The 27632-nt window shown below is 43.4% G+C and overlaps 1 protein-coding gene across 1 annotated transcript; it reads right to left on the bottom strand.

Annotated features, from left to right (window-relative positions):
• Window positions 1-93: 93 nt before the first annotated feature.
• Window positions 94-26787, bottom strand: LOC109477102. Its single transcript, XM_019778189.1, is given in 14 exon segments — window positions 94-965; window positions 1533-1589; window positions 2178-4010; window positions 4012-4151; window positions 4154-5087; window positions 5089-7845; window positions 7847-7887; window positions 7890-15702; window positions 16234-16344; window positions 18480-18530; window positions 18971-19018; window positions 21168-21248; window positions 25461-25543; window positions 26755-26787. Coding segments are annotated over 12 exon segments (13887 nt in total). The 5' UTR covers window positions 25506-25543; window positions 26755-26787; the 3' UTR covers window positions 94-965; window positions 1533-1556.
• Window positions 26788-27632: the final 845 nt, after the last annotated feature.

Raw genomic sequence — 27632 nt, 5'->3', positions numbered from 1 at the left:
GAAATATTGAATAAAGTATCAAGTATTTACTGTGAAAAGAAAACCCTTTAAGTTAATAATCATTCCTCGACACCATTATGATAGCAAAATCAGTATTACAGTTACTGTGTAGTATTATATCATTTTTCATACAGTAAAATTATATATTTGATGGCAACTACAGTTAGTGTGCATATTACAGTTTGTGTACCAATAAAACTTTGAATTATTTTGTATTACAATGTATTACAATCTTCAAAAGTGGTCCTATTGAAAGTTGCTTCAGGATGGTAGTATCAAGTCATTGTAAACATGGGTAAGAATTCTTGATAATTATATTATTGATGACTGTTGACAATAATGTTTGTAGATGGCACACTGGATTTCTCACAGGGCATGGCATATGTTAGAAATTTGTGCATTTTTACCGTATTCTTTATGGCAACGTGGTAATAAATGTCCAAAACCTCAAGTTTGTGCTTATAATATGTTTCCTCTAGTTGGTGATATCGTATCTGAAACTAGCACTTACTAGTCTAGCAGCAACTAGCAATAGAATTCAAGTGTTAATTGCAATTGTCCAAAATATCCCGGATGCTAGCACACGAAAATATACCTTGAAGGTGTTCTACAAAATCTACAATCATCTTTAATTGTTGTTATACAACATTACTGTGTAATACAAGTATACTCTAATTGTGTAAAACCTTACATGGAAAATACCTAATATACGGTGTAGAAATACTGTACTTTTCCATCACCCATTAGAAATATAGCACCAATATTTTACTTTGAAAACAATGACCACCACCTTGTCTTTGTCTCACAATTATTTACAGTCACTTTTACATTAATCTTCAACTGATTCAGCTGAGCTGTATTGTATTATATTTTGATGGTAAAGGCAGATTGTGACATCATTGACAAAAGCATCAACCTCTATAACAGTCCAGCAGTCTGTTCTTCACTACATCATTCAGATCCTTCTGTAGATAGACACACAAAGCAACTGTCAGAAAACAACACAATATGACATAATAATTCGAGAAAACAGCCACCACCATACACGTACATGTACAAAGCTTGTAGCCACCTTAGCTATGAAGAAAAGACCAAATTAGACCAGAAAGACCAGAAGATAATTATACAAAGACAAAAAAGACCAGAAGATAATTATACCAACAATACTCAAAATGAGATATTGACAGTTGTGTAGTGATACCATTATCAGAGAGTAGCAGGCATTTAGAGAAGGAAAACTACATTGTGCTCAGATGGAAAACACCATTTCCAAGTCACCTTAAAGTAACCACATTGTCAACCACCAACAACTACTGACCTTGAAAATTGACAGTCTGAGACCAATATTATTCAAGGAAGAGAGGGAGAAGCCAGGAGTCACAGTCACCATCACATCCAAGTGCAGAGAGAGAAGCATCATCAAGAACATGCTACTGTACAGTTTTACATGTAGTTTGAGATGAAGTAAGCTTGAAGAGATGTGCTAAGATGCTAAGTGCAGAAAGCATAATCTTAAGACAGGACAGGGTTACCTGTTTCTTGTATATGTCAACTGTTCAGCGATCAAGTGAATTACCATAGCCCCATCTCTATATAACAGCAGCATGGGAAGGAGAAAGGTACAATTAGTCAAACGAGCTAGTACACTGTACATGTATGTACTGTCAGACAGCTCAACAACCAGGATACAACGTACTCAGAAAAATCAAATCAAAGATTCTTCAGTTGGATGCTGTTCACAGCAGACTTAGTCCGAAAACATTTTAAAGAACTCAAAAGACCTCCACCACTAAGTCTTGACGTATGTAGTGTGATAAATGCACAATTATCAGGTTCTGACAAATAATGACCTACGGTGCAACAAAATTCCACAGGCAACATGCAGCTACAAAAGCGGACCTTCACCACTAAAAGTAGACATGCTGTCTGTCATCAGTGAAAAAAAAACACCACCACAAAACCACCACAACCATTACAATTTTCATATTAACCAACTGAAAATTATGAAGAACCATTTCAGCTGTGCCTAATAATTAACATGTGCTAACTACATAAAACTTCTAAACCAAGCTTTTACTAATGGTGATGCAAATGTGCAAAACATCTGATCACTGTGATTGAACTGTAATGCCACCACCTTCACCAGAGGAATATGAGTGAGTTACGTGATGTGCTACCTCCAGATTGTCTCTGTTTTCCCCTGTGGGTGCAGTCACTCCTACAGGTGCAAATGCTTCATTGTGTCCCTTTGTCTTCTTCCCTTTCTTATCTCCCTTCAGGAACGGGAAGAACCGACTCTTCTTCAGTTTACCGACCTTTTTCGGTTTTCCCGGCTCGTCCTCCCTGACGTCGTGGTCTGCGAACGTTAGCGGTTGTTCGCGATCTTGCGAGTAGTCTCCTTCGGGATACCTGTTGGCAAAACGGGCGCTGACTGGAGGCCTTGACGTGTCCATGGGTTCTGGTGGTGGATATGGTCTTGAGTACGGGTTGCTTCCTGAGCTGCTTGCACTTGACCTTCTCCTGCGTGGTGGAGCGACAGGGGAGGGTGGAGACGGCTGTGTTTGCGGAGGAGGAGGATTGACAGGAGGATGCGAGTGATGCGCCATGCTGTCTGGTGTGGGAGACTTGGGTCGAGCGTGGCTGGACGTCGCGTAAATCGGCACAGCTGTACTGCTGTGCGAGCTTGGCCGAGAAGCGTCCAAGACCAGACTAACGTCGTCGCTGCTTCTCCCGTTGTCGTACTTGTAGGTGATGACCCTGTCGGAGCGTCGACTGCCCACTGACTCGGCCGGTGTGGATGGCCTACTGCCGGACTTTACAATCATCTGGGAGGGCCTGTGGTCTTCCCTGTGTAAAGGAACAACCTCGTGGATTCCGTTGGCGTGGGTCCACTGGATGTCTGGTGGGATGGGAGGTTCGTGCCTGCTTCCTGATGTCATCTCAAGTGTCTTTGGTGTGTCCAGCTCATCTGTTGGAGACAAAGGCTTGGGAGCCGAACCTTCCCTTTCATAATGTGTCGATGGGAACTGCATGGCCGGTCTCCCCACACCAGAGATACCAGAGATCGAGGAAGCTTTATCGTCCTCGTCCTCGCTTGCCTGCTGTGAACCGGGCTGGAAGTATGCCTGTCTTGAGGTGGCGTCAACAACTTCTCCAGGCATACTTTGCCCAGTTTTTGACATGTACAGCTTTTTTACCTCGCCATTTTCAACATAGGTGATGTACATCTCTCCTGGCAGGACAGCGCTGCTATGTTGGACACTTCCATCTTGTTCTGGAAGAGGAATATCGTCTGCCCTTATGAACTTTAACCCTGAAAGATCAGGAGGATGTTCACCAACCAGTACGGACGATCCTCTTGAAGACTGAGGTCGTCGGTAATACCTCTGTTTTAACTTTCCGTCTTCGAAATACGAGATTCGCATCTCATCTGGTCCGACAGCGGAGTTGCCGCCTACCGTCTCCTTCTTTATGACGGTCCAGTCTTGCACTCGACTGAAGTCAAAGGCTTTCCTCTCTTGCCTTGCCTGTGTCCAATCTGTAATTTCTTGAGGCATAGACTTGGGTAGATTTGGATAGACTTGGGAGGCTGCAGGGCTTGCTTGAGTCCAATTTATAGTGTCTTGAGGTATTGAATGCCTGGGCACTTGGGGAGCTGACCGGATTTCTTGAGGGACTGTTACTCTGGGGGATTGCCGCACTGCATCCTCTTGCCTCACAGGACTGCTCTTCACAAAATAAGTGTTGCGAACCTGCACAGGTAAGGCTGCACTGATGTACGTTTTCTCTTCGGGGACGTTGGATCCCGGCTGATACTCGTGCACTGTCCAGGTTGCAACCCTTGAAAAGTCAAAGGGGATGTAGTGCGGCTCTTCCGGTACCCTCGCTTTCTTTTCTACTTCACTTCTGCGTCCAATAGTCCAGTGCATCAACCTACTGAAGTCAAAGGCAAATGGCGGCTTGTCCTCTCGATAGGAGATCTTTGTTGTGGTCCGAGGTCTTTGCATTTTTAGGAGACTCCGGTGGTCCAGGGATGTAGATGTAAGTCCACCCGTCTTTCTGCACAATTTTCTCCTGATGAAGGCCACCCGATGTAAGCTCCATGATTAGTTCGCTGTCCAGACTTTCATCCCCCTCCCGTTCTATTGCCCCCTTGTCATATTCCTAGCCGAGGTCCACTGCTTGGTGAGGTACCCAACATCAGGAATACTTCCAACCGTCGCTCCCTCCCTTTGCGTCCTTCTGCGGCCACTTTTCTGCGTCGACTGGAAGATGTCAGCATAATCATACACATCACCTTCCTCCTCTTCGACAGTTGAGTGCAATGGGTTATACCTGATGATGCCCTGCTGCATGAGGGATTCAAGCTCTCCTGTAACCTGTAGCTCTGCTGGTACCCAGTTGCTGTACAGCGTGTCGACATCCGCTCTCTGGTACTCGTCGGAAATCACAGTTCCAGTGGACGCTACCCGGCGCTGTGTGGGTGGAATCCGTGAAGTTTGCTCAAGCGGGGCCTTCCCTTGAGCATCCTGGACTTGTCGCACGTATATATTCCTCAGCTGTGGCCCATCACCAACTTGAAACACCTGTGTGGTCTGTAGCTTCTTCAGCTCATATGACGGACCAAAATGAATCATGCCCTCTTGTACGTCACAGAAAGGACAATCTGGGATAGATGGAAGGTTTTCCCCTTCTATGAAGGCCACGGATCCATCCGAGTTTTCTACCAGCTGTGCGACAACTTCTTGGATCTCACATGCAGGATCCCTCGACTTGGAGGATCTCTGTATCCTACTGATGGCCTGGTGGATATCCTCGTGGGTCAAAACCTCCCTTGCAACTTTAGGCCTGAGGTCGGGTAGTTCAGTGACAGACTCGAGCCTTGACTTGGACACATGGCTTTCGGTTGCTGAATATGCACGGTGCGAATCATGTTGCTGCCTGTGAAGTTTTGGTGTTTTATCCTGTGGAAGTAGACGCCACATGGTGGTCTTAGGCATCAAAGGAGGGACTTCCCTTTGGATCTCAAGGTTGTCCCTTAAGATGGTCTCCTGGCCTGCGTGCATTTTGTGGCTCTGTACATGCTGGGGCGTGTATCTGACGGAAGACTCCGGCTGGGGTTAAGGACTCCTTTGCAGCATTGGAAGACAAAGGCGGAATGTTTGATATGATTTCCACCTGTTCACGCACAGAACCTTCCCTGGGCATTTGCTGCGTCTTCAGCTGTGCAGCGTGCACCTTTTCCATGACTTCAGCTGGTACAATGCCTTCACTTGCAGCTTGTGTGGGAATAGGGGCAACGGCTGATATCACTTCGGCCACCACATCTGACATCGATCCCTCTCGAGCAGCTACCATCTTGGGTGGTGCGACTTTGATCCATGTCTGCGTTCTTGGTGGTTCCACCTGCTGGTACCTTTCCAACTGTACACGTTGCTGTCTTGCAGACTGTTCGGTTACCGTAGGCATACCGTGAACAGTCTCTTCGGGTATTTCCATGCGAATCTCGCGAGTCTGTGTGGGAATGACCCTCTTCAAGGCTCTCTCCTGTTGCGCCCTTTCCAGTGGTATCATCCTAACCTTGTGAAGTGGCATGGGTATCGGTGGAATGGTGTACACCACTTCATCCCTAGTCTGCATACTGCTGTCCATCGCGTGTCTCATTTTAGGAGGGGGCACATGAACCCAGGTTTGGGTCTGTGGGGCGGGCACCACATTTCTATAGTTTTCGTATGGGAGATCTTCCCCTATTGCTACACTGGTCCTTGGACTGTCAAATTCAGTCACCCCCACTCTCGGCTCTTCCAGTATGTTAGTCTCTCTTCCATAGTGTGGGCGTAGCTCTGTCTGGGCCCTGTTTGCATGTGCTTGGCCGAGATTTGCTGATGGAACCCGGATGATTCTTGCGGCTCCCTGTGGAGCGCCAGGAGGAATGAAGTACACATATTCATGTCTCGTATCCATACTGCCCTCCTCAGCGTAATGTGGATGTAGCATGGACCTGAACTCATCCGCTCGGACTTTCTGAAGACTGAGGACTGGCACTTCAGTAGATTCTGCTGTGCTAGTCGGTTTAGGGACAACGGTGTACAAGTAAACGTACTCTTGCTTTTCGTCAATGACTTGTTCTTGCCCGAAGTATGGATGCAGTTGTGTCCTGATGTGTTGGGACTGTGCTGTTTCCATTGCTTCTGAGGGTATCGAACCAACATTTGCTGAATCACCACGAGATAAAGGTGGAATTTCTTGAGCAGACAGCTGCCTTGTGCCAATCACTTGCTCTTGAGCATAATACGGATGCAGTTGTGTCCTGATATGCTGGGACTGTGCTGTATCCATTGTATGTGAAGGTATGGCCCCAACATTTGCTGAATCACCCCTTGTAACAGGTGCTATTTCTTCAGAAGACTCGTGTTTCGTTTCCAGCACAATCTCTTCTGCGTAGTACGGTTGCAGCTCAGTTTTTACAAATTGTAGCAGAGCCTGCTCCCAATGTTCTTCTGGCTCGAGGCTCTGCCTTCCAGTTTCACTTGGTACAACGGGAATAGTTTGTACCCTCTCCTCTATAGTTTGCATAGTGCCTTCTTCCCCAGTGACAAAGTTTGGAAGCAGCTTTGTCTGGGTCCTGTCTGCCCGTGCTTGACCGAGCTTTGTTGATGGAACCCGGATGATTCTTGCGGCTCCCTGTGGAGCACCTGGAGGAATGAAGTACACATATTCATGTTTCGTATCCATGCTGCCTTCCTCAGCGTAATGTGGATGTAGCATGGACCTGAACTCATCTGCACTGACTGTCTGGAGACGTAAGACTGGCACTTCACTAGATTCTGCCGTGTGCTGAGGGACAACGTTGTACAAGTAAACATACTCTTGTTTTTCATCAATGACTTGTTCCTGACCAAAGTAAGGATGTAGTTGTGTCCTGACATGTTGCAACTGTGCAGTGGCCATTGCTTCGGAAGGTATGGAACCGACACTTGCTGAATCCCTATCTGGACCAGATGGTAATTCTTCAACTGATATCTGCTTGGTGTCAATGACTTGTTCTTGGGCAAAGTAAGGATGCAGTTGTGTTTTGATATGTTGCAAGCGTGCAGTAGCCATTGCTTCTGAAGGTATGGAACCAACACTTGCTGAATCCCTATCTGGTCCAGATGGCAATTCTTGAACAGATATCTGCTTGGTGTCAATGACTTGTTCTTGAGCAAAGTAAGGATGCAGATGTGTCCTGATATGTTGCGACTGTGCGGTAGCCATTGCTTCCAAAGGTATGGAACCAACACTTGCAGAATCTCTATCTGGTCCAGATGGTATTTCTTGAGCAGACACTTGCCTTTCATCAATTACTTGCTCTTGAGCGAAGTATGGATGCAGTTTTGTCCTGATGCGTTGGGATTGCGCTGTTTCCATTTGCTGTGACGGTATGGAACTTACACTTGCCGAATCACCCCTTGCAACTGGTGGTATTTCTTGTGAAGATAGTTGTTTCGTTTCCAGAACTATCTCTTCTGCATAGTATGGTTGCAGCTCAGTTTTTACCCATTGCAGGAGAACTTGCTCCCAATGTCCTTCTGGCTCGAGGCTCTGCTTACCAGTTTCCCTTGGCACAACTGGAATGGTGTACACTTTCTCTTCTACAGTTTGCATGGTGCCTTCTACCCCAGTGACAAAGTTTGGAGGAGGGACGTACACGTGTGTTTGGTTCTGAGCCTGCTGGGTGACTTTCTGGTACACCTGAAGTGGGATGTCGAAACCCTGTGCCATCTGCGTTGGGAGAGGAGCGAGGTCAGAGATGACCTCCATGCTGATCATGTTTAGGATGGTCTCATCAGCAGCATGGAGACCCCAGCTCTGTCTCTACCTGCCCAGCCTCTGCAGTCTGCATGGTTCTGTGGGCACCACGCTTGCCTTTAGAGTATGTCTTTTAGGCAGTGGCGGCACCAGTGGTACTGCTTCTTCCTTCATCCCTTCCACCCCTTCTGTTCCCTGATTCATGACGACAGATCGAGCAACTTTTGCCTCCTCCATTTTGACCTCTTCCATGCTTTGACTTGCAGTAGATGGTTCCAATGGCTCAATATTACTGGCGTGATATTCAATCACATCTACGAACACTTCTTTACCAAGGTGCAGTTTGGGAGGCGCTGCGTGTACCCAAATCTCGACCATTTCGTTGATCTGTGCCTGTTGGAACACTTCGTCTGGTTCGCTCCGCACACGTGCCACCTGAGTCACCAACGGTGCTACCTTTTTGTATCCTTGTTCTTTGACATGTAGAACGCCATGTTTGGCTTTGTGGAGAGACTGGTGCGTCCCTGTTTTGGTCAAAGCAGCCTTGTGTTTTTGTTCTTCAGCCACGACCTTTGGAACGGCTCTGTCCATTGGTTGCGACACAGCTGGCAAATCAATGGCCACCTCTGAACTCTCTTTCACGACTTTCTCTGCAATCACATTCAGAAATAGTTGCTTGGGCGTAGGTTTCTCACCGGCAGACTTCATGACTAACGGAGACAGATCAAACGCTTCTTCAATGATAACTTCGTCTTTTCTTTCCTCGTAGACTTCTAACTTTGGAAGTTTGAGGTGATGGAGTTCGGCTGCAAAGACATCCACTGTGTTAAATCTGGTTTGATCGATGAAGCCTAGATCTGCCATTTTCATGTCCAGCTCACTCACATCACTTGCGTGATCTTCGCTAAGTTCCTCCTGAAGCTCCTCAGCGAACTTGATATCCATCTTCAAGCTTTGAATTTTCTCTGCACTGAGAGCTTGCTTTGGCAGCTTTGGAATCAGGCCAAGTTTGGCTGCCCTTTTGAGGATTTTAGGCAATTCACCCGTTTCTTCCAGAGAAAGCTCTTCGACTTTTTCTTTGAGTTTAAATCGTGGAGCACGATTTGCGGGAGGCGCAGAGCGCACTTGCCTCGCTGGTTCTATCTTCTGCATCTCCATCGGTTGAAAGGCTTCCTCTATCTTGGGTGTACGTGCGCTGGCCTTGTTGAGTTGTCCAAGTGCTATGCTTGGTTTGGCTTTACAGAGTTCAACCTTTGGCAGATTCAGGTCCTTTGTTTCTTTGAGTTTCCTTAAGTTGGCTTCCGTGGCTTTGTGTACAGGCTTCTTAGGAACAGGAACAACTTGTGGGGAGTTGATATAAATGGTCTGCACCTTTTCACCTGGAATGAGCTGGGCTTCAGTACTGTCAAACTCAACGACTGATATGTTGTCGTCCACATCCGATTCATGGACGTATGCCGTATTTTGAACGGATTTCAGATACAATGGACTCTCGCTTCTCTGCAGTCCTTCCTCGGCACTGCGAACGTCTACCTTTTCCAGCGGCACTGCCTTTGCTCTATCTGTGGAAAATCCTGGGAGTTTTTCATATGACTCTGGGTGCGAGTTGGCTTTCTTTAGTTCTGCTTCGATCAAATCTATGTCTGCCCGTACCATATCCAGCGCTGCCCTGTAAAATGCTGGTTCGACTGGAGCAAATTCCACAGCCTCCATGTTCACGACTGGAATCTCCTCTTCAACTTCTTCATAATTGACATGGACCTGGTGTTGAACGGGCTGGTGGTATCGAGGCATTTCAAGTTCCAGTTCCTCATGACTTGCCCGGTACATATTCAACATCACCTGTGCGTGGACGCTTCTCTGGAACGTCAGAGGCGGCACTTCCCCTTCTTGTTCAAAATGCAGTCTGGCCTCTTGTTCTTGCACCTGTAGGTACTGCGGCTTTTCCGATCTCTCCCAGTTTGTCTGATGCTGATAAAGATTTTGTTTCACGGCATAAAATACAGGTCTGTCGAAGTTTGGTAGAGGTGGAGCTGCTGTGGTATGATCCTCTTGGAGGAACTGCTGCTTCTGGATACCGTGTTTATACCTCGGTGCTTCTGCTTGAACTAACTCGAGATTCGCCCTGAACTTCTCAAAGACGACATGGCCTGTGACGGATGACTGGTACGACACTGGTGATATCCTACCCGTTGACTCTTCTTGTGTCTCACTTTTGTTCATTGTGGCTTTGTGTCGAGCTGCTTGTGCTTTCACTTTCATAGCGGCTGCTCTAAGTGTCTTCATGGTGGTATTACTGACAGCTGCTTGTCTGAATGACGGAGCACGAGACAGTTTTCCGTCTGTGGTATCCTCCTGTATGTACTGATTTTTCACAATAGCCTGGTGATACCTGGCCTTCTCTGCTTGAACTTGCTCAAGACTGGCCTTTGACTTTTCCATGACAATCTTTCCATACCTGACAGAGTCAAAGGAAACAGGCGACACTTTACCTGTGGTACCTTCTTCTAAAAATGCATTATTCACCTTGGCCTGATACTGCGGCAACTGGGCCATAACTTTCATGGCATTTGCTTTGTGTGTGTCCATGGCAACCTGGTCCATTTCTGCTTTCCTGAAGGAAGGAGTGCGTGACAGCTTTCCTTCGATCCTGTCTTCTGGAACGTACTGATCCTTTACAATAGCCTGATGGAACCTGGGAGCTTCTGCTATCACCTGTTCCAGGCTAGCCTTCCACTTGTCCAAGAAAATCTCCCCAAACACTGCCGATTCAAATGAAAGTGGTGATACCCTACCGGTAGAACCCTCTTTCAGTGATTCGTAATTTTCAGTGGCCCTGTACTGTGGAGCCTGTGCCTTTACGTGGTGTTCAGTGGCTCGGAACGTGTCCATCAAAGCTTGCCCAAGCACGAGATTCTGGAGATTTGGGTTAGGAGGGATCTCTCCTTCTGTCCTTTCCTCCCAAAACAGCTGCTCTTGAACTATGGCTTGGTGGTACCTTGCTTCTTCGGCCTTGATCTTCTCCAAGTTTGCTTTCCACTTTTCCATGAAGATGTGACCCAGAGATGCAGCTTCAAATGCTACTGGAGACACTCTTCCCGTTTGTTCCTCCAGCAATGATGCGTGACCCTCCCTGGCCCAATGTCGAGGTACCTCTTCCCTTACTTCATATGCTGCAGCTCTGAATGTCTCCATGAAAGCCTCCCCCAACATGAGCTTCTCCATAGAGGGCTCTGGTGACAGCCTCCCATCTATTACTTCAGATCTCATATACTCATTAGAGACAACACTTTGAAGGTACCTTGGTTTCTGTGAGTCAATTACAGACAAGTCTGCACTCATCTTTTGCAGCAAGATTTCCCCCATCATGGCACCTTCCAGGGTGAATGGTGATATTCTTCCAGTAGATTCCTCACGTAGAGCTGTCTGCCCTTCCATGGCATAGTGCCTTGGTGCTTCTGCTCTGATGTGCTTTGTGGTAGCCTTGAATGTTTCCATCAGTGTCTGTGCTGCTACGAGGTTGTCGTATGACGGCTCTGGGGACAGCCTACCATCCACCCTTTCTTCCCCAACGTATTCATCCGAGAGGATGGCATGCAGGTACCTTGGAGAGGAACCTCTCACCAGGTCAATTTGGGTTCTCCACTTTTGCATGAGGATCTCCCCAAGTGCAGCCCTTTCAAACGAGACAGGAGAGACTTTCCCGGTTGACTCATCTTCCAAAGAAAGTTCGCCCTCCATCGCGACATGTCTTGGTACTTCTTCCCTGACTTCTTGAGACGCTGCACGGAAGGTTTCCATCAGTACTTGAGCTGTCACCAGGTTCTTAAAGTTTGGCTGAGGTGAAATTCTACCGTCCACTTCATCCTCATACAGAAACTCATTTGAAGTGATCCCCTGGTGGTATCTTGGTGTTTCTGCCTTCACTCTGTCAATGTTTGTTCTCCACTCCTCCATGAAGACTCGATCAAAGGTAACACTTTCGAAAGATACAGGAGAAATTCGACCAGCTGATTCTGACTCCCCGGAAGTTCGCCCCTCAGTGGCAAAGAAACATGGCACCTCTGCTCGGACTTGGCCTGAAGTCGCCCTGAATGTTTCCATTAGGGTTTGCGCTGCAAACAGATTTTGGAGGGTAGGTTCAGGGGACAGTCTACCATCAACTTTTTCCTCCCCTACATACTCGTCTGACATGATAGCTTGGTGGTATCTCGGTGAACTGGCTTTGACCAGATCGATGTTGGTTCTCCACTGTTCCATGAATGTCTCTCCCAAATCAGCTTTCTCAAATGAAAATGGGGACACTTTTCCAGTAGATTCTTCTCTCCATGGCATTTGACCTTCCTTAGCCATGTGTCGCGGCACCTGCTCTCTAACTTGCTCAGAGGTTGCCCTGAACGTTTCCATGAGTACTTGGGCTGTTAGCAGATTATCAAGAGTTGGCTGGGGAGAAATTCTCCCGTCTATTTCTTCCATTCCGACAAATTCATCTGAAATATAGCCATGGTGGTACCTCGGAGCTTGTGCCTTGACTTCGTCAAGGTTTGTTCTCCATTTCTCCATGAACACTTCACCTAAGGCCACACTTTCGAAAGTGACAGGAGGGATGGTACCGGTGGACTCCTCTGTGTCTGACGTACGACCTTCCCTTGCCACATGTCGTGGTTTCTCTGTTCTCACGTGCTCAGAGGTCACCTTGTATGTTTCCATTAGAACCTGAGCTGCTAACAGGTGCTCAGCTCTCCCGCTAGGTGAAATTCTCCCATCTATTCCTTCCTCTGCAACAAATTCGTCCGAGACAAATGCATGGTGGTATCGTGGAAGTCGAGTTTTCTGCTCCTTTGTAATTGCTTTGAATTTCTTAATGCAGATCTCACCAAAAGTAGCATTTTCAAATGAAACAGGCGAAATAGTACCGGTGGAGTCCTCTGATGTTTGGCCCTCCCTGGCAAAGTGTTGCGGCACCTCTGCTCGGACTTTGTCAGAAGTTGCCCTGAATGTCTCCATCAGGACCTGGGCTGACAGCAGGTTTTTAAAAGTTGGCTGAGGAGACAATCTCCCATCAGCCTCTTCTCTGCCGACGTACTCATCTCCAATGACAGCGTGGTGATATCTAGGTGAACTCGCTTTGACAAGGTCGATGTTTGTCCTCCATTTTTCCATGAAGATCTCTCCCAAAGTGGCACTCTCGAATGAGACGGGGGACACTCTGCCTGTCGATTCCTCCCTATGTGATGTTTGATCTTCCTTGGCCATGTATCGAGGTATCTCTTCTCTGACTTGCTCTGTGGTTGCCTTGAATGTTTCCATCAAGACCTGAGCTGTAAGAAGGTTCTGGGCAGTTGGCCTGGGTGATATTCTTCCGTCTATCCACTCATCCGCTATGTATTCGTCCGACAGAATGCCTTGGTGGTACCTCGGAACTCCAACCTCCTCCTGTTTCAGGATTGCTTTCCACTTTTTCATAAAGACCTCCCCAAAGTCGGCACTTTCAAAAGATAACGGAGAAATTTTCCCTGTGGATTCTTGTGGGAAGTCATTTTCTGTAGCATGGTATCTGGGCTTCTCCAGAGGGACTTCTTCAACATTGGCTTTGAATATGTCCATCAGGGCCTGTCCAACGACCACATTTTGAGGATGCGGTGGAGGGGTGACTTTTCCATCGATGGATTCACGACTGATAATTTCGTGTTGGACAATCCCTTGGTGATACCTGGCCGTCTCTGCTTCTATAGTTTGTAAGTCAGCCTTCCATTGGTCGACAAAGACTTGTCCAAGCAGAGCGTTTTCAAACGAGACGGGCGAGAATTTACCGGTGGATTCTTCTGGAACATATGATTGGTTCTCGTTTGCAAAAAAACGAGCATGTTCCGACCTCCTAACTCCAGACTGTGTTTTGAAAGATTCTTGTCTCATCAACTCTACGGCAGCTTTGTCAAAACGTTCACTTCTGATGGTGCCATCAATTTCTTCCTCTGCTGCATACTCTCTGGAAACAATTCCTTGGTGGTAACGTGGGTCCTCGGTCTCTACCGCCCCTGCTTCCGCCCGGAAAATATCCATCAGTGTCTCTCCAATAAGGATAGACTGCAGGGAAGGGGTGGGGCTAATCTGTCCATCTTCTCCTTCTTCTGTGACGTAACCTTCCGAAACCATAGCCTTCAGATACTCGGGACTACTGGAGCGAAGTTCACCTGTACTGTGCTCCCACAGGACTTGTTTTACCTGCTCCCCCATCAACCTCTCCATTTCGATTCTCTCGCTGTCTTCATCGTAATCCTCCTCACGTAGATATGCCAGGTCTTCCACTGAGTGGAGGTATCGTGGTGATTCAGATCTGACCTTCTTAGCATTCGGTCTATACATGTCCATGATTGCTTGCCCGTATGCCAGCATGTGAAATGGAAGGGGAGGAAGCTCCTCTTTCGTTTCTTCCAACTTAACGTGGGCCTTGCCTTCCTCCCCTTCAAGGTACTTCGGTTCTTCAAACACTACTTGTGACATTTCGGCTTCAAAGACTTCCTGCATGACCTCGTGAAGCTTGGCATGTGCGCAGGAGTCACAGTACCCAGGGAACTCACCATTCACCTGTTCCAGGTTGGTGTATATCGACCGCAGGACACCATTCAGATACTCTGCCTCCTCCACCTCTATTTCTTCTGTCTGTGGTTTGAATACCTCCTGTTCAACCACATTGATCTGTGCAGCCTGATACTGTAACTTGGGTACCTCATCCGTTTCCTCCATTGATGTCCATGCATTCTTGTTTTGTCCCCTTAAATACCGAGGTTCCCTGGACACCATCTCCTTGTCGATTGCGATGTGGAAGACGTCGTTCAACACCTCGTCCCAGGTCCCCATCTCAAGCGTGATTGGCGACACTCTACCCTCTCTCTCCAATGGCATGGCAGGAGCTTCATCCATTCGCAGCACGTGGTGGGGGATGATGACTTCGCTTTTTATTTCCTCCCAGTTTCCAAACGTCAGGATGTCTTCGTCCAACACGATGACATGGTCACCCTGCTGCTTCCGTATCTGAGGGATTTTGTCCATGATTCTCTCTATCGTGACTGGATCAACTTCCTTCTCCTGTGCATAGCTCCTGAACAGCAGGTCCTTGGATGGAATTGTGTAATACATGTCCCCCCTGTGGATTTTTACATCACCATGGCAGTGGTACTTCCCATCATCCTCTGGGTACAGGTCGGTATGGTGGTGCGAGCGACATTTTGGCCCATGCGGTTTTGACACGTCTAGCTCGTGATGAATCGGATGGCCTTCCTCCAGTTTTGGTGGCCTTGCCGTCATCGGCATTGGCGGCTTGTACAGCCTGTACAGACCAACCTGTTTGTTCTCGGTCTGTTCGGGACCAACTCGCATCGCTATGGCAACTGCTTTCTTGGGACTCGGCTGTTCCACGGGCTTCATTTGCCGCCTTCTTTTCCTCTTTTTTAGCTTCTTCAGTTTCTGGTATTGCTCCTGAAGCCTTCTCTGTCTCATCAGCCTCTCCTCGTAAACAATACGCTCTTTCAAGATCCTCTGCCTTTCTTCGATATTTGCCATCTCTTGGACCAAACATTCTTTCACCTTCCCCACATTTAATACCAGCTTTTCCGTCTCGTCCATGTCATGTCCCATCATGGTCAGGACCTGTCTGGTGTACTCACAATACGGACACGGCTCTTTTCGCTTCCGTTTGTAAAGTTTGCCTGTCCGACCGATGATGGGGGATTGCTGGGGACGAGGCTGCGGCGGATCATCCGTCGGATGATTCTCCAGCATCTTTTGTGTTACGTATTCCTTGATGGATTCTTTGCGACCTACCCTGGGTGACTTTGCCGGGGTGGCATTTTCGATTCCAGAATCAGCGTCCTCAAACTCATTTCTTTCGGTGAACGACTCTGTTCTGAGCTGTGACGTTGGAAGGAAATGATCACAAGTCAAGAAAACACAATATGCTAACAAAGCCCCTTTAACCATTGGACATATCTAACCATCTACAGTGCACCATTGACAGCTTTCAGCATTCCTGGTAACTACTTAGAAGCAGCTCACCTTTCAGAGCAAAAGTTTCATCTGACGATCTCAAACCTAAATGCCCACATTATGAAGCATCCATTCTTACTACAAAGTACATCAAATTGGAATTTCCAAAAGCAACTGATCATGACAAGCAAGCAGGCTTTCTTCCATGCCATTCAACAGCCTACAAGACTCTAGATAGACTTAAACACAAGACGACATCTGATAGATGATGCATTAGAAGAGGAAAGGACAGGATAGGGTGCAATCAAAAACACCATGAACCGAACCTTGACCACCAGTTACAACGTTATTAGGCAGTCGACAGATAACAACACACACAGGGCAGCGTTTGCCACCAGTGCACCAGAGAGACAACAAAAGAAGAGCCACGTCCACATGAGGGTGTGTTAGGGGTACCTTGGTACGTTTGACCTTCCGTTTAACTTTGTGTTTTCCCCTATCAGGAGAGCCGAAGAGTCGGAAGCCCTGCTTGATATAGATGCGCATGGGCCCGCCCCGTGCTTTGATCTGTGAGGGTGAGGACCGGGGATGACATAATGATAAGGTAGGAGGGTATGGAATGTATGAATGGGGATATGTGAGAGTTAGTATGAGTTAACAGTTAACAATGATGTCAAAGGTAAACAATGCAGTTATCCTGCATAAGTGTGTAATGCTGTTTACAACACCAAATACATGTAACATCTGAGATGCTTTCATGCTCAGATTAATGTTTCGTCTATATTTCTTAGATTGAGAACTTTGAGAAGTATCACCACTTTGAGAAGTATTACCAAACATTTGAACAAAAGGTTCAAAAAGATGCATATCAAGAGTTCTTTGTGCCCAAATCAATCAAATCTGACTTCTACTCTAAAATGTAGGTAGTGTACTAGAAATATGAAAAAAAAAATTTTTAATTGACATCCTGTGAAATTGTCCTGCAACATGAAAATGCAAGTCCAAAGCAACTACGAACCTAAGTCACGTACAATGTCGTGTATTTGACAAAGTTATCCTTTCAAGCGCACTAGACTGACTATTTTCCCTAAGGCATGCGGTGTTGTAGCTCATTCAGTGTTTACATGCTGTTCCTATAAGGAATGGCTCAAGAGATACCTTTGTGTACTAAGTCTTTACAAAATACTTAAAGCAAAGAATTTCAGGTAAGTCCTTGTGTGGTAACAATGCTGGGTGTGGCAAAAACGTGGCATTCAGTGATGTGACAACACGTGACGCCACATGCCTCAATTAATTCAGCCACATGTGTGGAAAACTTAATCTAATGTAAATGTTACTGTGACTGTTACTGTAGAAAAAGCTTTTCACTTTGAGAAGTATCACCATTGCTTGTGAGAAGTAAAACCAAATAATACACGTGAATTATACCTATGGAGACAGCATACCTTAGCACGATGCCAACACCACCACCACCATCACCAGAATAAAACATGGTTAGAAGAGACATCTGGGTTCAGTGAAGAATACTGACAGAGGGACACCAAAACATCACATTCTTAATAACTAAAAATATTGCAATTCATTACAGTAATACGTGTATACGCCACGGTGCTAAAAAAAATCTAATTGTGACCCTTTAAAGAAGAAAAACCCAACAAAACTTGTGTACAAAAACTTAAGAGTGCTATATTTTATGTGACTCGACACTGTGTCTATATCTTAAGCATTATCTGCAACTTAGATGGGCCCCAGAAATCCCAGTGATATACATGTACACTGTAAATTTTTAAGTAATCATTATGTTATTAACATTGCATACATACTGTGCTTCCTTGTTACGATTACTGTACTTGATACTGTATTAAGGTTAAAGTTCCTTCACAGAAATTGGATATTCAGTCCATACATCTCTACATTACTTCAGGAATGAACTTGTCTGTTTATTGATTTATGATTTTAAAAGATGTCTAAAGCTGAACTTAACCATTCAAAAGTGGCTGGTACCTTAATGTTTATCAACCACAAATTGTCTTTATGTTTACCTTTCTTACATGTATATATACACTTATACACTAAGAGATTAACATAATGATTATGTTCCACTGGAACGTTTAAAATGATTGTTTTGATAACTGTAAAGTTTGGAATGTAAATTGTACAAACTGGGTGGGCTTGCTGGTGCCAGTGTACCAAGTAAACCTTCATGAGTGTGTGTGAGGTGAATCATAATTCATCTGTGCAGTAACTGAGGTGTGAATGTACTGCTACATGTATGCAGTGTGTGTCTGAGACCATGCAGCAAATCATGTCATATTCTGCAGACATCTGCAGCTGATTGGGTACATGTTCTTGCAGACATCTTCAGCTGATTGTGTGCATGTTCTTGCAGACATCTGCAGCTGATTGTGTGCATGTTCTTGAAGACATCTGCAGCTGATTGTGTACAATGCCATGTTCTTGCAGACATCTGCACCTGATTGTGTGTGTGTTCTTGTAGACATCTGCACCTGATTGTGTGTGTTCTTGTAGACATCTGCAGCTTATTGTGTGCATGTTCTGCAGACATCTGCAGCTGATTGTGTGCATGTTCTCTAGACAACTGCAGCTGATTGTGTACATGTTCTTGCAGACATCTGCAGCCTATTGTGTACATATTCTTGCAGAAATCTGCAGCTGATTATATCCATGAGTGGAGTACTTACAGCTGGGGAGCTGTCGGTAGACGTGGCTGATGATGCGCTACTGTGAAACTCCTGTGAAGTACAATATGCACAGTAAGGAGGAGTAGTCTGCATAAGCTGGTTCATGATTCAAACATGCAACGTGTGATCCATTTTGAGTATAAAAGTCATGAAAGTTGAAGGCCCCTGAGAAATAAAGAAATAGGTCTGGACAGTTGTACCAAGCATGGTCTATACAAGAACTGTTCCAGTATCACGTAAGATAAAATATGAAATTTTACTTCGTATAGGAAACGAAATATATATCATAATCTATACATCTCTCAATTTTTGCTACTAGAGGTGATAAAAATCATTATTGTACATGTATACCTAGACCTTAAAACAAATTGTGTACTGTGTGTGGCCATGGCCACATCACAAAACCTAGTGTACATCTTAGTACGATGTACTTCCTTAGGTTAACAGTTAGAAAGTGTTAAACACTGCAGACAGGACAGGTTAGTACTGACCTCTTCCACCTCCTCCTCAAAGGTCTCTTCCACAGTTCTGATGACCGTCTGTGTGAGAGATGGCAAACCACACGTCATGCAAAAACCACACGTCATGCAAAAACCACACGTCATGCAAAAACCATACATGTACGTCATGCAAAAACCACACGTCATGCAAAAAACACACATCATGCAAAAACCATGCTTCATGCAACTTCAGACCATGCACCAAGTAAGTTACATGTGTATGTATGTTTAATTTCGCGCCAAATTTCTTGGCATGTCTTGTGCCAATAACAGGCCTTTAAAGTTCTTTCATTGCATTTAGTTTTGGGCTGTTTTCAGCCAAAAATTGTATATTTTAATGTATATTTTAATTACTACTAGGCTGAAATCCAGCCTTATTATCTATTGGTCTGCTGCCAAAAATTTGGTTCTCTATGGCTAACAAGCCCATTTGTACAGTGATTGAGTCAAAATTTTAAAATGTAGGGACCTTGTTTTTTTTGCCCGTTCGCCCGCTCGCATTAGATTTGGAGTCTGCGGAGGATGCCATCCATAAAATTTACTTGCTGTAACCTTAGACATGTTCAATGAGGATTTTTAGAGGCAACTATACAAAGGCCTTGGCTGACTGCCAGTGTGATGGAGACCTATGCATCTAAACTAGAATCAACATGAGGGAAAAATGGGTCTGCCCAACCGCCATTCCAGCCAGACTAGACTGAATTATAGGATTAAATCAGTGGAGTCATTACTCTGGTGTGTCAGTGGGATGGACGTAATCAGGGTGGCAAATAGTGCTGCATACCGGTTCACTGGACTTGGATTCGGACTTGTAAGAATGTTTAGGTTCAAGTCCAAAAAAACCTGAAAGTCAAGAACCGAGTCCAGACTTATTACCATAAAAGGCCATTTCACATACCCCTTTTCTTTCCAAACCACCTAAAACGTTCAGTAGATTGTAAAATCTTTGCTGCAAAATGAAGAAAACATTGCCATCGGGCATCGTCAAGTACCGGCCTCCATGTTATGTGACCAAAGTTTCACCCAGACAACATTGCAAGGTTGCCAACATGCAATTTTGTATATGCCATGGGTTTAGGTCCGGACCTACAAGTCCGGAACTGAACCTAAACCTCTGGACTTGAATCCGGACCTGAACCTGAAATTGGGTTTAGGTATGCAGTACTAGTGGCAAACTTTTCACAGAGGTGTCCATTTGGATTCAGGCCAACCTTCTGTCCTATCAAATACTGAGTCTCACAACACAAAAAAAGTTTTAGAAACTTTAAAAAGTGATTATCTTTTGTTCAACATCAGGGCTCGAAATACTGGGTGTATGTGCACCTTAGCGCACCCAAATTTGGAGCTGATACTTTCATAGGTTTACGTAAGTAACGGTTAGAATACACTAGCATACAGCATAAGTGTCACAAAAATAATAAAATCATTGTTGTAGTGCTTTTGTATTTTTCTTTAGACATGAAACATAATTAGTTTTTGTTGACATTCTACTTATTTCATTTTATATGGTGCACCCAAAAAATTCTTTGTGCACCCAATTTTTTAAGTTGGGTGCACCAGTGCACCTATTCCAAAAAATGAATTTTGAGCCCTGAATATCTATTGATATGGTCTAAAATGATTGCAGTTGCCTACAGTGTAAATTAGTTGTGTGACTTTGTCATTTTGTGAAGAATTTCCAATGGACCGCGTTTTCAGCACCAAGGACATTTCCCAGTCATCTTGCCATATGGGGAGCATTTAAGTTTCCCATTTATGCAAATGAGGAGTATGCGCAAATTACTTGCAAATCTCTTTTTTACCATATTGTCCTATGATAGCATGCTACATGTACATGTATTTCCTTTGTGTATACTGTATTTTTGTGCTTCCTGCAGTATTGTTCACCAATATGCCATTATAGTAAAAAGTTGAACTTTATTCCAACACACAATTTACAGAGAGATAAAATTTTCAGCGACCACTGTCACCTTCATCAGGATAATTAATGACCAATCACTTCACAACATGGTCTCACGAGAGTTATGGTTTACAAACACATGACCTTATTCACACGAGACATGCATGAAATTTACACACAATCCTTATTTGCATAAATGGGAGACTTTAAATGACTCAGATGAGTTCTGCAGGCATACAAATGTACAGTAACTGTAAATGTAAATGAGAAACAGTGTTCTGTACTTACCCTGGACCCATCCTCGTTCACCACCACCTGTTCCCCCACCACACGCTGCCCCAGCCTCGAGGATGACTCATCACCCATGGCCTATACAAAAGGTCAAAGGTCACATGAACCAGCCTAGATTTAAAACTCGAAACCACCCAGCACGTCGGCAGAATGTACTGCGCCTGCGCATAACCCCGTATTTTCGAGTTTTTCGTTGGATTTTGGTCAACGTTGCATCAGAATATTGCCTGTTGCAGAGGATATTCTTTCCTACATAACATTTGGAAACTACTGTCGAAATGCTAACCTTATATGAGCGAATACAACCTTATATGAGACATTCTGCTGAAGTGCTATGTACAACACATTTCGAGTTTCGCGCAGGTACAGTGCGTTCTGGCGATGTGATCCTAGATTTAAAACTCTAAAACACTCGTATCATTTATTTAGGTGAAATTCGGTTATTTTCAAGCTTTACGCCACACATATTTAGTCAATTGGTTCTCGGATTTGCCTGTTCATTTTTCTTTTGATTTACAAAAAAAGAAAAAAAGTATTCAGGTTCTGAATCAGCTCCAAAACACTCATATTTTGGTCCCAACAGTTGAGGAAAATCCTTTCCTTTCTAGTTGTTCTAATTCACTCTTTGAATTATAAACCAGTATGTTGACTTCATGGCTCCTATAAAAACATTTGGGGTGTCAATAAAAATACATACATGTAGGATGCCCAGTCTGTTTTTATTTTATTTTGCTCTGTTGCTTCATATCTTTTTCTGAGTCTGAGAACCAACAAATCAAATACAATGTAAGTGTGGCCTTAGGTGAAATTTTCTGACTCATTATTTCCAAGCTCCAGTCCAAAATTTGACTCATTGTTGCGAGACGTCAGACAACAGAGGCCTATAAGGCTACACCAATTTGATTTGTTGGTTCTCTGGTTTTTTAAGGAAAATTATGAAGCGACAGGGCGGGAAAAAGAATAAAAACAGACCTTGGCATCCTATGAGAGCCCTAAATGCTATAAAAGGAGCCATGAAGCAGGCCTCGAAATTAACTTTTTTCACTATTGTCCCAGAATTGTCCCGAACATAGATTTCAATTGTCCCGAACTGAAGATGGACTGTCCCAGCCTGCTTTTCAGGAAATAAGTTGATGACAAAAATAAGAAAACAACAACTGAATTTGTACAACTTGAAGTCCACTTTATTAGTAAATGTAGGGAAATACATGATAATATCATGGGCATGGCACCGTCCCTGATATTTGGAATCCCTGATTGGTCAAATTTAAATGTTTGTCAGAGTATTATATATTTATAATATAGGCTGCCAGCAGTCTGCAGCAGGATGGATGGATCGCATTCCCAAATGACGTGGATGGTCTTAGAATTTTCCAATTGCCCCAAAATTGTCCCGAAACGTAATTTGAATTGTCCCAAGCTGAAAATTTAGTGTCATTTGACACTGGGACAATGTTAATTTCGAGCCCTGCATGAAGTCAACATATACCAGGCTGGTTTGTAATTCAAACATTGTCATTATGAACTTAAAATTTTAATCAAACCACTGATAAATGGGAAAACTGTAACAACTCTGAAGAGAAGGGACTTCTTTTAACTGTTGGGGCCAAAATATGAGCATTTGGGACTTGATTCTGAGGTTGAAATGTTTTTGTTTTTTACTTTGCAAATCAGAAAGCAACAAATTAAATAGGTGTGGCCTAAGTTTGGGCATCAATCTTTTCTGCTCAACCAGGCTTTACCTGGTTTTATCAGTCTTCACAAACAGACCAATGTCTCAATTTTCCACTAGACATTCATTACATCTTTTGTCAACATTTTCATCTCAGGGTTCTAGCTTGCACAAAGTAGCGTAGGGGCCCCCTACGCTAAAATTTTGACCCTCTACGCTAAATTTCCCCCCCTACGCTAAAATTTTGACCCCCTACGCTAAATTTCCCCCCCTACACATACAGCATAGTGGCATTGTGACTCTATTTCTTTGTTCAAGAATGCCAGATCAAATGTGGAAAATAACCAATCAAGGATACATTGTACATACCTTAAAAATAACATTTTTTCCCTTTGGGTATCCCTCAAATGGCCCCTTTTTTAGCTCAAATTTTTAAAAGCTCCGCACCACGGAAGGAGGCCAGTACCACTACGCTAAAATTACATCCTAGCTAGAACCCTGCATCTTGTACTCTGTTTTATTCCGTGGCAAATAGAACCCTGGAGGATTCCAACAGACAGCAAGAAAAATGGACCAATTGTGGTACAAACCAAGGGGTGGCCAAACAAAATACATGAAGGTGTTCCATTTATTATGTATGCTACCTTTAGTTATACATCTTCATTTGCCTATCAAGCTGTTCTGGGAAGATGTATTGCCCATTAAAAAGTTTTTTTTACCAAATATGCCACCAGGGAACAATGTTGAGAATGATGTGTCTCATTCACTCAAAGCTGAGGAGTATTGAATTCATAGAGTATAACCTAAATTCAGGAATAAACAAATACTTCAATTCACCATTGTTTTGCTTTAATTTCCTCCTCTTTTTGTTATCATAGCTCTGCAGTTTTACTTTAAAAGGAAAATTTCAAATGTTATACATAAGGCCACACCAATTTAATTTTATGGATGACATCCTCTGAAGACCCCCAAACAAGTGCGTGCGGGCGAAAAAAAGAAAAATCCAGCCAAAAATAAAAATGCTACTAAACCACAGAAATATACAGCTGGTATTGTGAATTTGGCGCATTGCATAGCGACGTATACGACAGGCCGACACATGCTGGATTTTTGCGGAATTTATGAAATCAATCAACACTGTGCGTATGTACTGAGTTCTTGAGTCTTGGGGCTTCAGTGGCTGCCGTCCACCAGAGTTATCACCACCATATGCATGGACTACCCAGGCCTAAAGCCAGTCCAGAGCCTCGGAAGACGTGATCTTTTTTTTTTCTTTTTTTTTGAGATCGGGCGAAAATCAATTCGCGGATGTCATCCATAAAATTAAATCGGTGTGGCCTATTAAAGTACTAGTAAGAAGAATTACCAGTGGTATTTCAAATAAATGTCAATTCTTTGACAATGTGCACATAAAATAATATAGCCAGAGGATAATGCAGTGCAGGAGTCTATGTGGAAAACACATTTGCATGAGATAGTGACTTAAAGTGACTTATACAAACGTATGGTAAGGAAGCCAAGCTATTTTTCACTTAATCTGACCTATCTCTCAACTGTGACCTCCTTCTGTCCTGGTTCTACCATTGATCAGCCTGATATCATCAATCTTTGCATGATCTGAGTGATAAAAAGTGTGTTATGTGGATTCAAATAGGAAAGACTTCGGAATGAATCTTCCACCTGTGCTGTTACTGACAAATGTAGGACACAAATGGAGGTCAAATTTGACTCAAAATCCACCTGTGTCCAGGGCTTGAAATACTGGATGAGTGCACCCAAATTTGGAGCTGTGCATGCAATCTTATAATTTCTCTGGGCACACCAGTGCACCCAAATATTTTTGTAGGTTTACATTTTAGATGTTAAATGTATAGTAGTATACAACATATTCTTAATAGCTAAGTGTCAGAAAAATAATAAAATCATTGTTATGGTAACTTTCTTTCGAAATGAAACTTTTTACTTATTTTATATGGTGCACCAACAAAAAATTTTGTGCACCTAATTTTTTAGGTTGCCGAGCACCAGTGCACCTATTCCCAAAATGAATTTCGAGCCCTAGTGTCACAAGATGGTGCAGGTACACAGACGTAACACAGGGGCTTCATTATTTTTGCAGCAGAAAAGGAAAGGTTTTGATAGTGTTTTAAATTTGTGACTGAAATTTTTCTGTAGTACAGTTAGTAACACATTAGAAATACATGTGTTGTTTCATTTCAAAATTAACACTTTTTCTGTCAGTATAATAAATCAAACATAATCATAGCTTTCAAGCTCCTTAAGCGTATGTATTAAAAAAGAAAACTACTCTCCTCTTAACATCCGAAAACCCACAAATTACAGAAAAAAATGGGATCTTTTGTCTTCCTCTGTCTTCAAAAAGAAGGCAAACACAGTAGTTTTTTACTACCTTCTTATTAGAAGTATCAGTATTTCTATACGTGTGTACTAATTATTGTTTTTTTTTAACTAAATGTTTCTTCTATTCCTGCAATTAGCCCTCGGCATGAATGTGCCCTAAAACAATTATTATATTTAAGTTCCTGATCATTTAAGCAAGAAAATCATGCAGCTTTAATGACAAATCCAAGGACACACTAGGAAACTTGACAACTTACCCCTTTTTCAATGACCAGGTATTCTTCTTTCTCAGGGGACGACATCCTCCTCTACTGCCTTACACCATACGTGGGAACTCAACCTGCAAAAAAGTAGGAAAGTTTAATCATGACAGTCTGTCAACGTACTGGACAAACAGCCACACAAACCTACAGCTCAGCCACCCAAAATAATACTTCTGTTCCCAGAAGTAATAGATTTCTCTCCATGACAAATACATGATACAATATTGAAAGACACAGCCTGTTAGTTTTGTGATATATGGGCAAAACATTTGCTAGTATGTATTTTTAACCACTTTGAAATGTCAGTGTCTTTAAATATTTCATAGGCAGCCTCAGAGTCTGACATACATGTAATCAAGCTACATTGTAAACTACAGATTCATACTATAGCTAAGTAATAAACTTTGTTTAAAAAATTGTTAATACAAATATCTTTTAGACAAATGTCAGTCTGTGCACATTCAGGCTCAAAATACACAACAGTTTTCAGGGTGATCAATAAAGTCTGATTCATGTATACAAAAAATGAGTTTGGTGCCAGTCAATGTCACAAAAAAAGAAGGATGTCAACCTTTATCAAAGAATACAAATGCTGAATATTTGCAATTAGTTATATGTTAATAGGGGTGCCCTAACATGAAAAAGCATCTGATGTTTTGATGAAAGAATTTGAAATTGTGCAGAGAACATACTTTAATAAGAAATGCATCCATACGGTTCATGAGCCCTTCACCCTCTGCGTTACAAGCGGCAAATGTTGTGAGACGTTTTCGTGAATGTACCTTCTTGAATAATTGGCCTGGACCCAGACAGTATGTCCTACTTCACAATTTTTTGTAGTTTTGATGTAAAAAAAGTTGTCTGAACTTCGGGCATGTCCAAACTTAGGGCACCCCCCATTATATAATATATGTAGAACACTAAGAAAACAAATCAGACAGATTAACTTTTAGACTGCCATATTTTCATTCTACATACATGTAGTCAAGATGTCATGACCTTGAAACCTTTAGAGTTCAGACAATATTTTATCATAACAGACTTTAAATTTACAAATGGTCAATTATACATCTTAACACATGTTGTAGTCAATATTAAAGGGGTAATCATCACTTTACAACTGTTACTGTTCCAATCAGATTACTGTAGCTACTGAAAAGATAAAAGACCAAAAACATTTCTGTGCTTCTGTAACAAAATGGCGGCAAAGTAACACAAGTAACGACACACCTAAGAGACAAAGCTTTGTCCTTACACCACCTCAAACATTTCCAGCGATTCTACTTACAAACTGAACTTGCACCGGAACTCCAAGAAGCACCAAGATGACGCAAAAATCCCTACACGACATTGTCCAGAAAAATCATGGTCACCGTGATGTGAGAAAGGTCGCAAAATTCCACCCTTTCCTCGACCTATATGCTCATCACTGTCAACACAGGGCCTGGGTAGACCAGTCGGGTAGGTCAGATTTAAAGAGTGCGTGAACAAGAAGAATGAGTTAGTGACTGTTGTGTTGTCTTTAATTTGGCTCAGCCCTGCCCTGTAGCGATGGCTTCTCATTGGTTGACACTTCTAAATCCCACGGTAGTGTCGTAATGTACAGTAACTATATTGCACTAAAGTTTCGCTTTTTTTTTTTAATTCGCAGTTTTCAGGGTGCACTATAAATTCATGACACTGCAAAGACGCCTTCCTTGCAATTGTATTCATAGACAATTATAATACAGAATTGTTTTCCCTCCAACTCTGAAATAAAACCATAGCAAAACTATCACAATTCACTGTGTACAACACAAAACAAATCTTGATACTGAAGTCACCTTTACCATTCTGAACTTTGCTATTCATCTGTCAATTATATACACAATGGTTACACAGTTGTCTGGCTTTAGGTTACCTTTATGTAAACATTTCAAATTTTGTCAGCGAACTTAACCAACAAGCCTTAACTTAGCAACTGTATTAATTAATGCCAATTGTCAACCACTGCTTACTACTAAATAGGTCATTTTCATTCTTGCTTGATTGACTGTCATGGCAGTCTAATAATTCAAAAGATATCAGGTGACATTGAATTTTATTCTTTGTTTTACATTCGACTATGATGCACCACTCATATAAAAATGAGACAGGAATTTGCAAACCCTATATTGTCTTTCATCA

The sequence above is a fragment of the Branchiostoma belcheri genome, unplaced genomic scaffold (genome assembly GCF_001625305.1).
Source record: "Branchiostoma belcheri isolate BF01 breed outbred unplaced genomic scaffold, Haploidv18h27 scaffold1, whole genome shotgun sequence".
NCBI classification, from domain to species: domain Eukaryota; kingdom Metazoa; phylum Chordata; class Leptocardii; order Amphioxiformes; family Branchiostomatidae; genus Branchiostoma; species Branchiostoma belcheri.
Note: the sequence above shows the minus strand (reverse complement) of the source record. Positions and strands in the feature narration are given on the sequence as shown.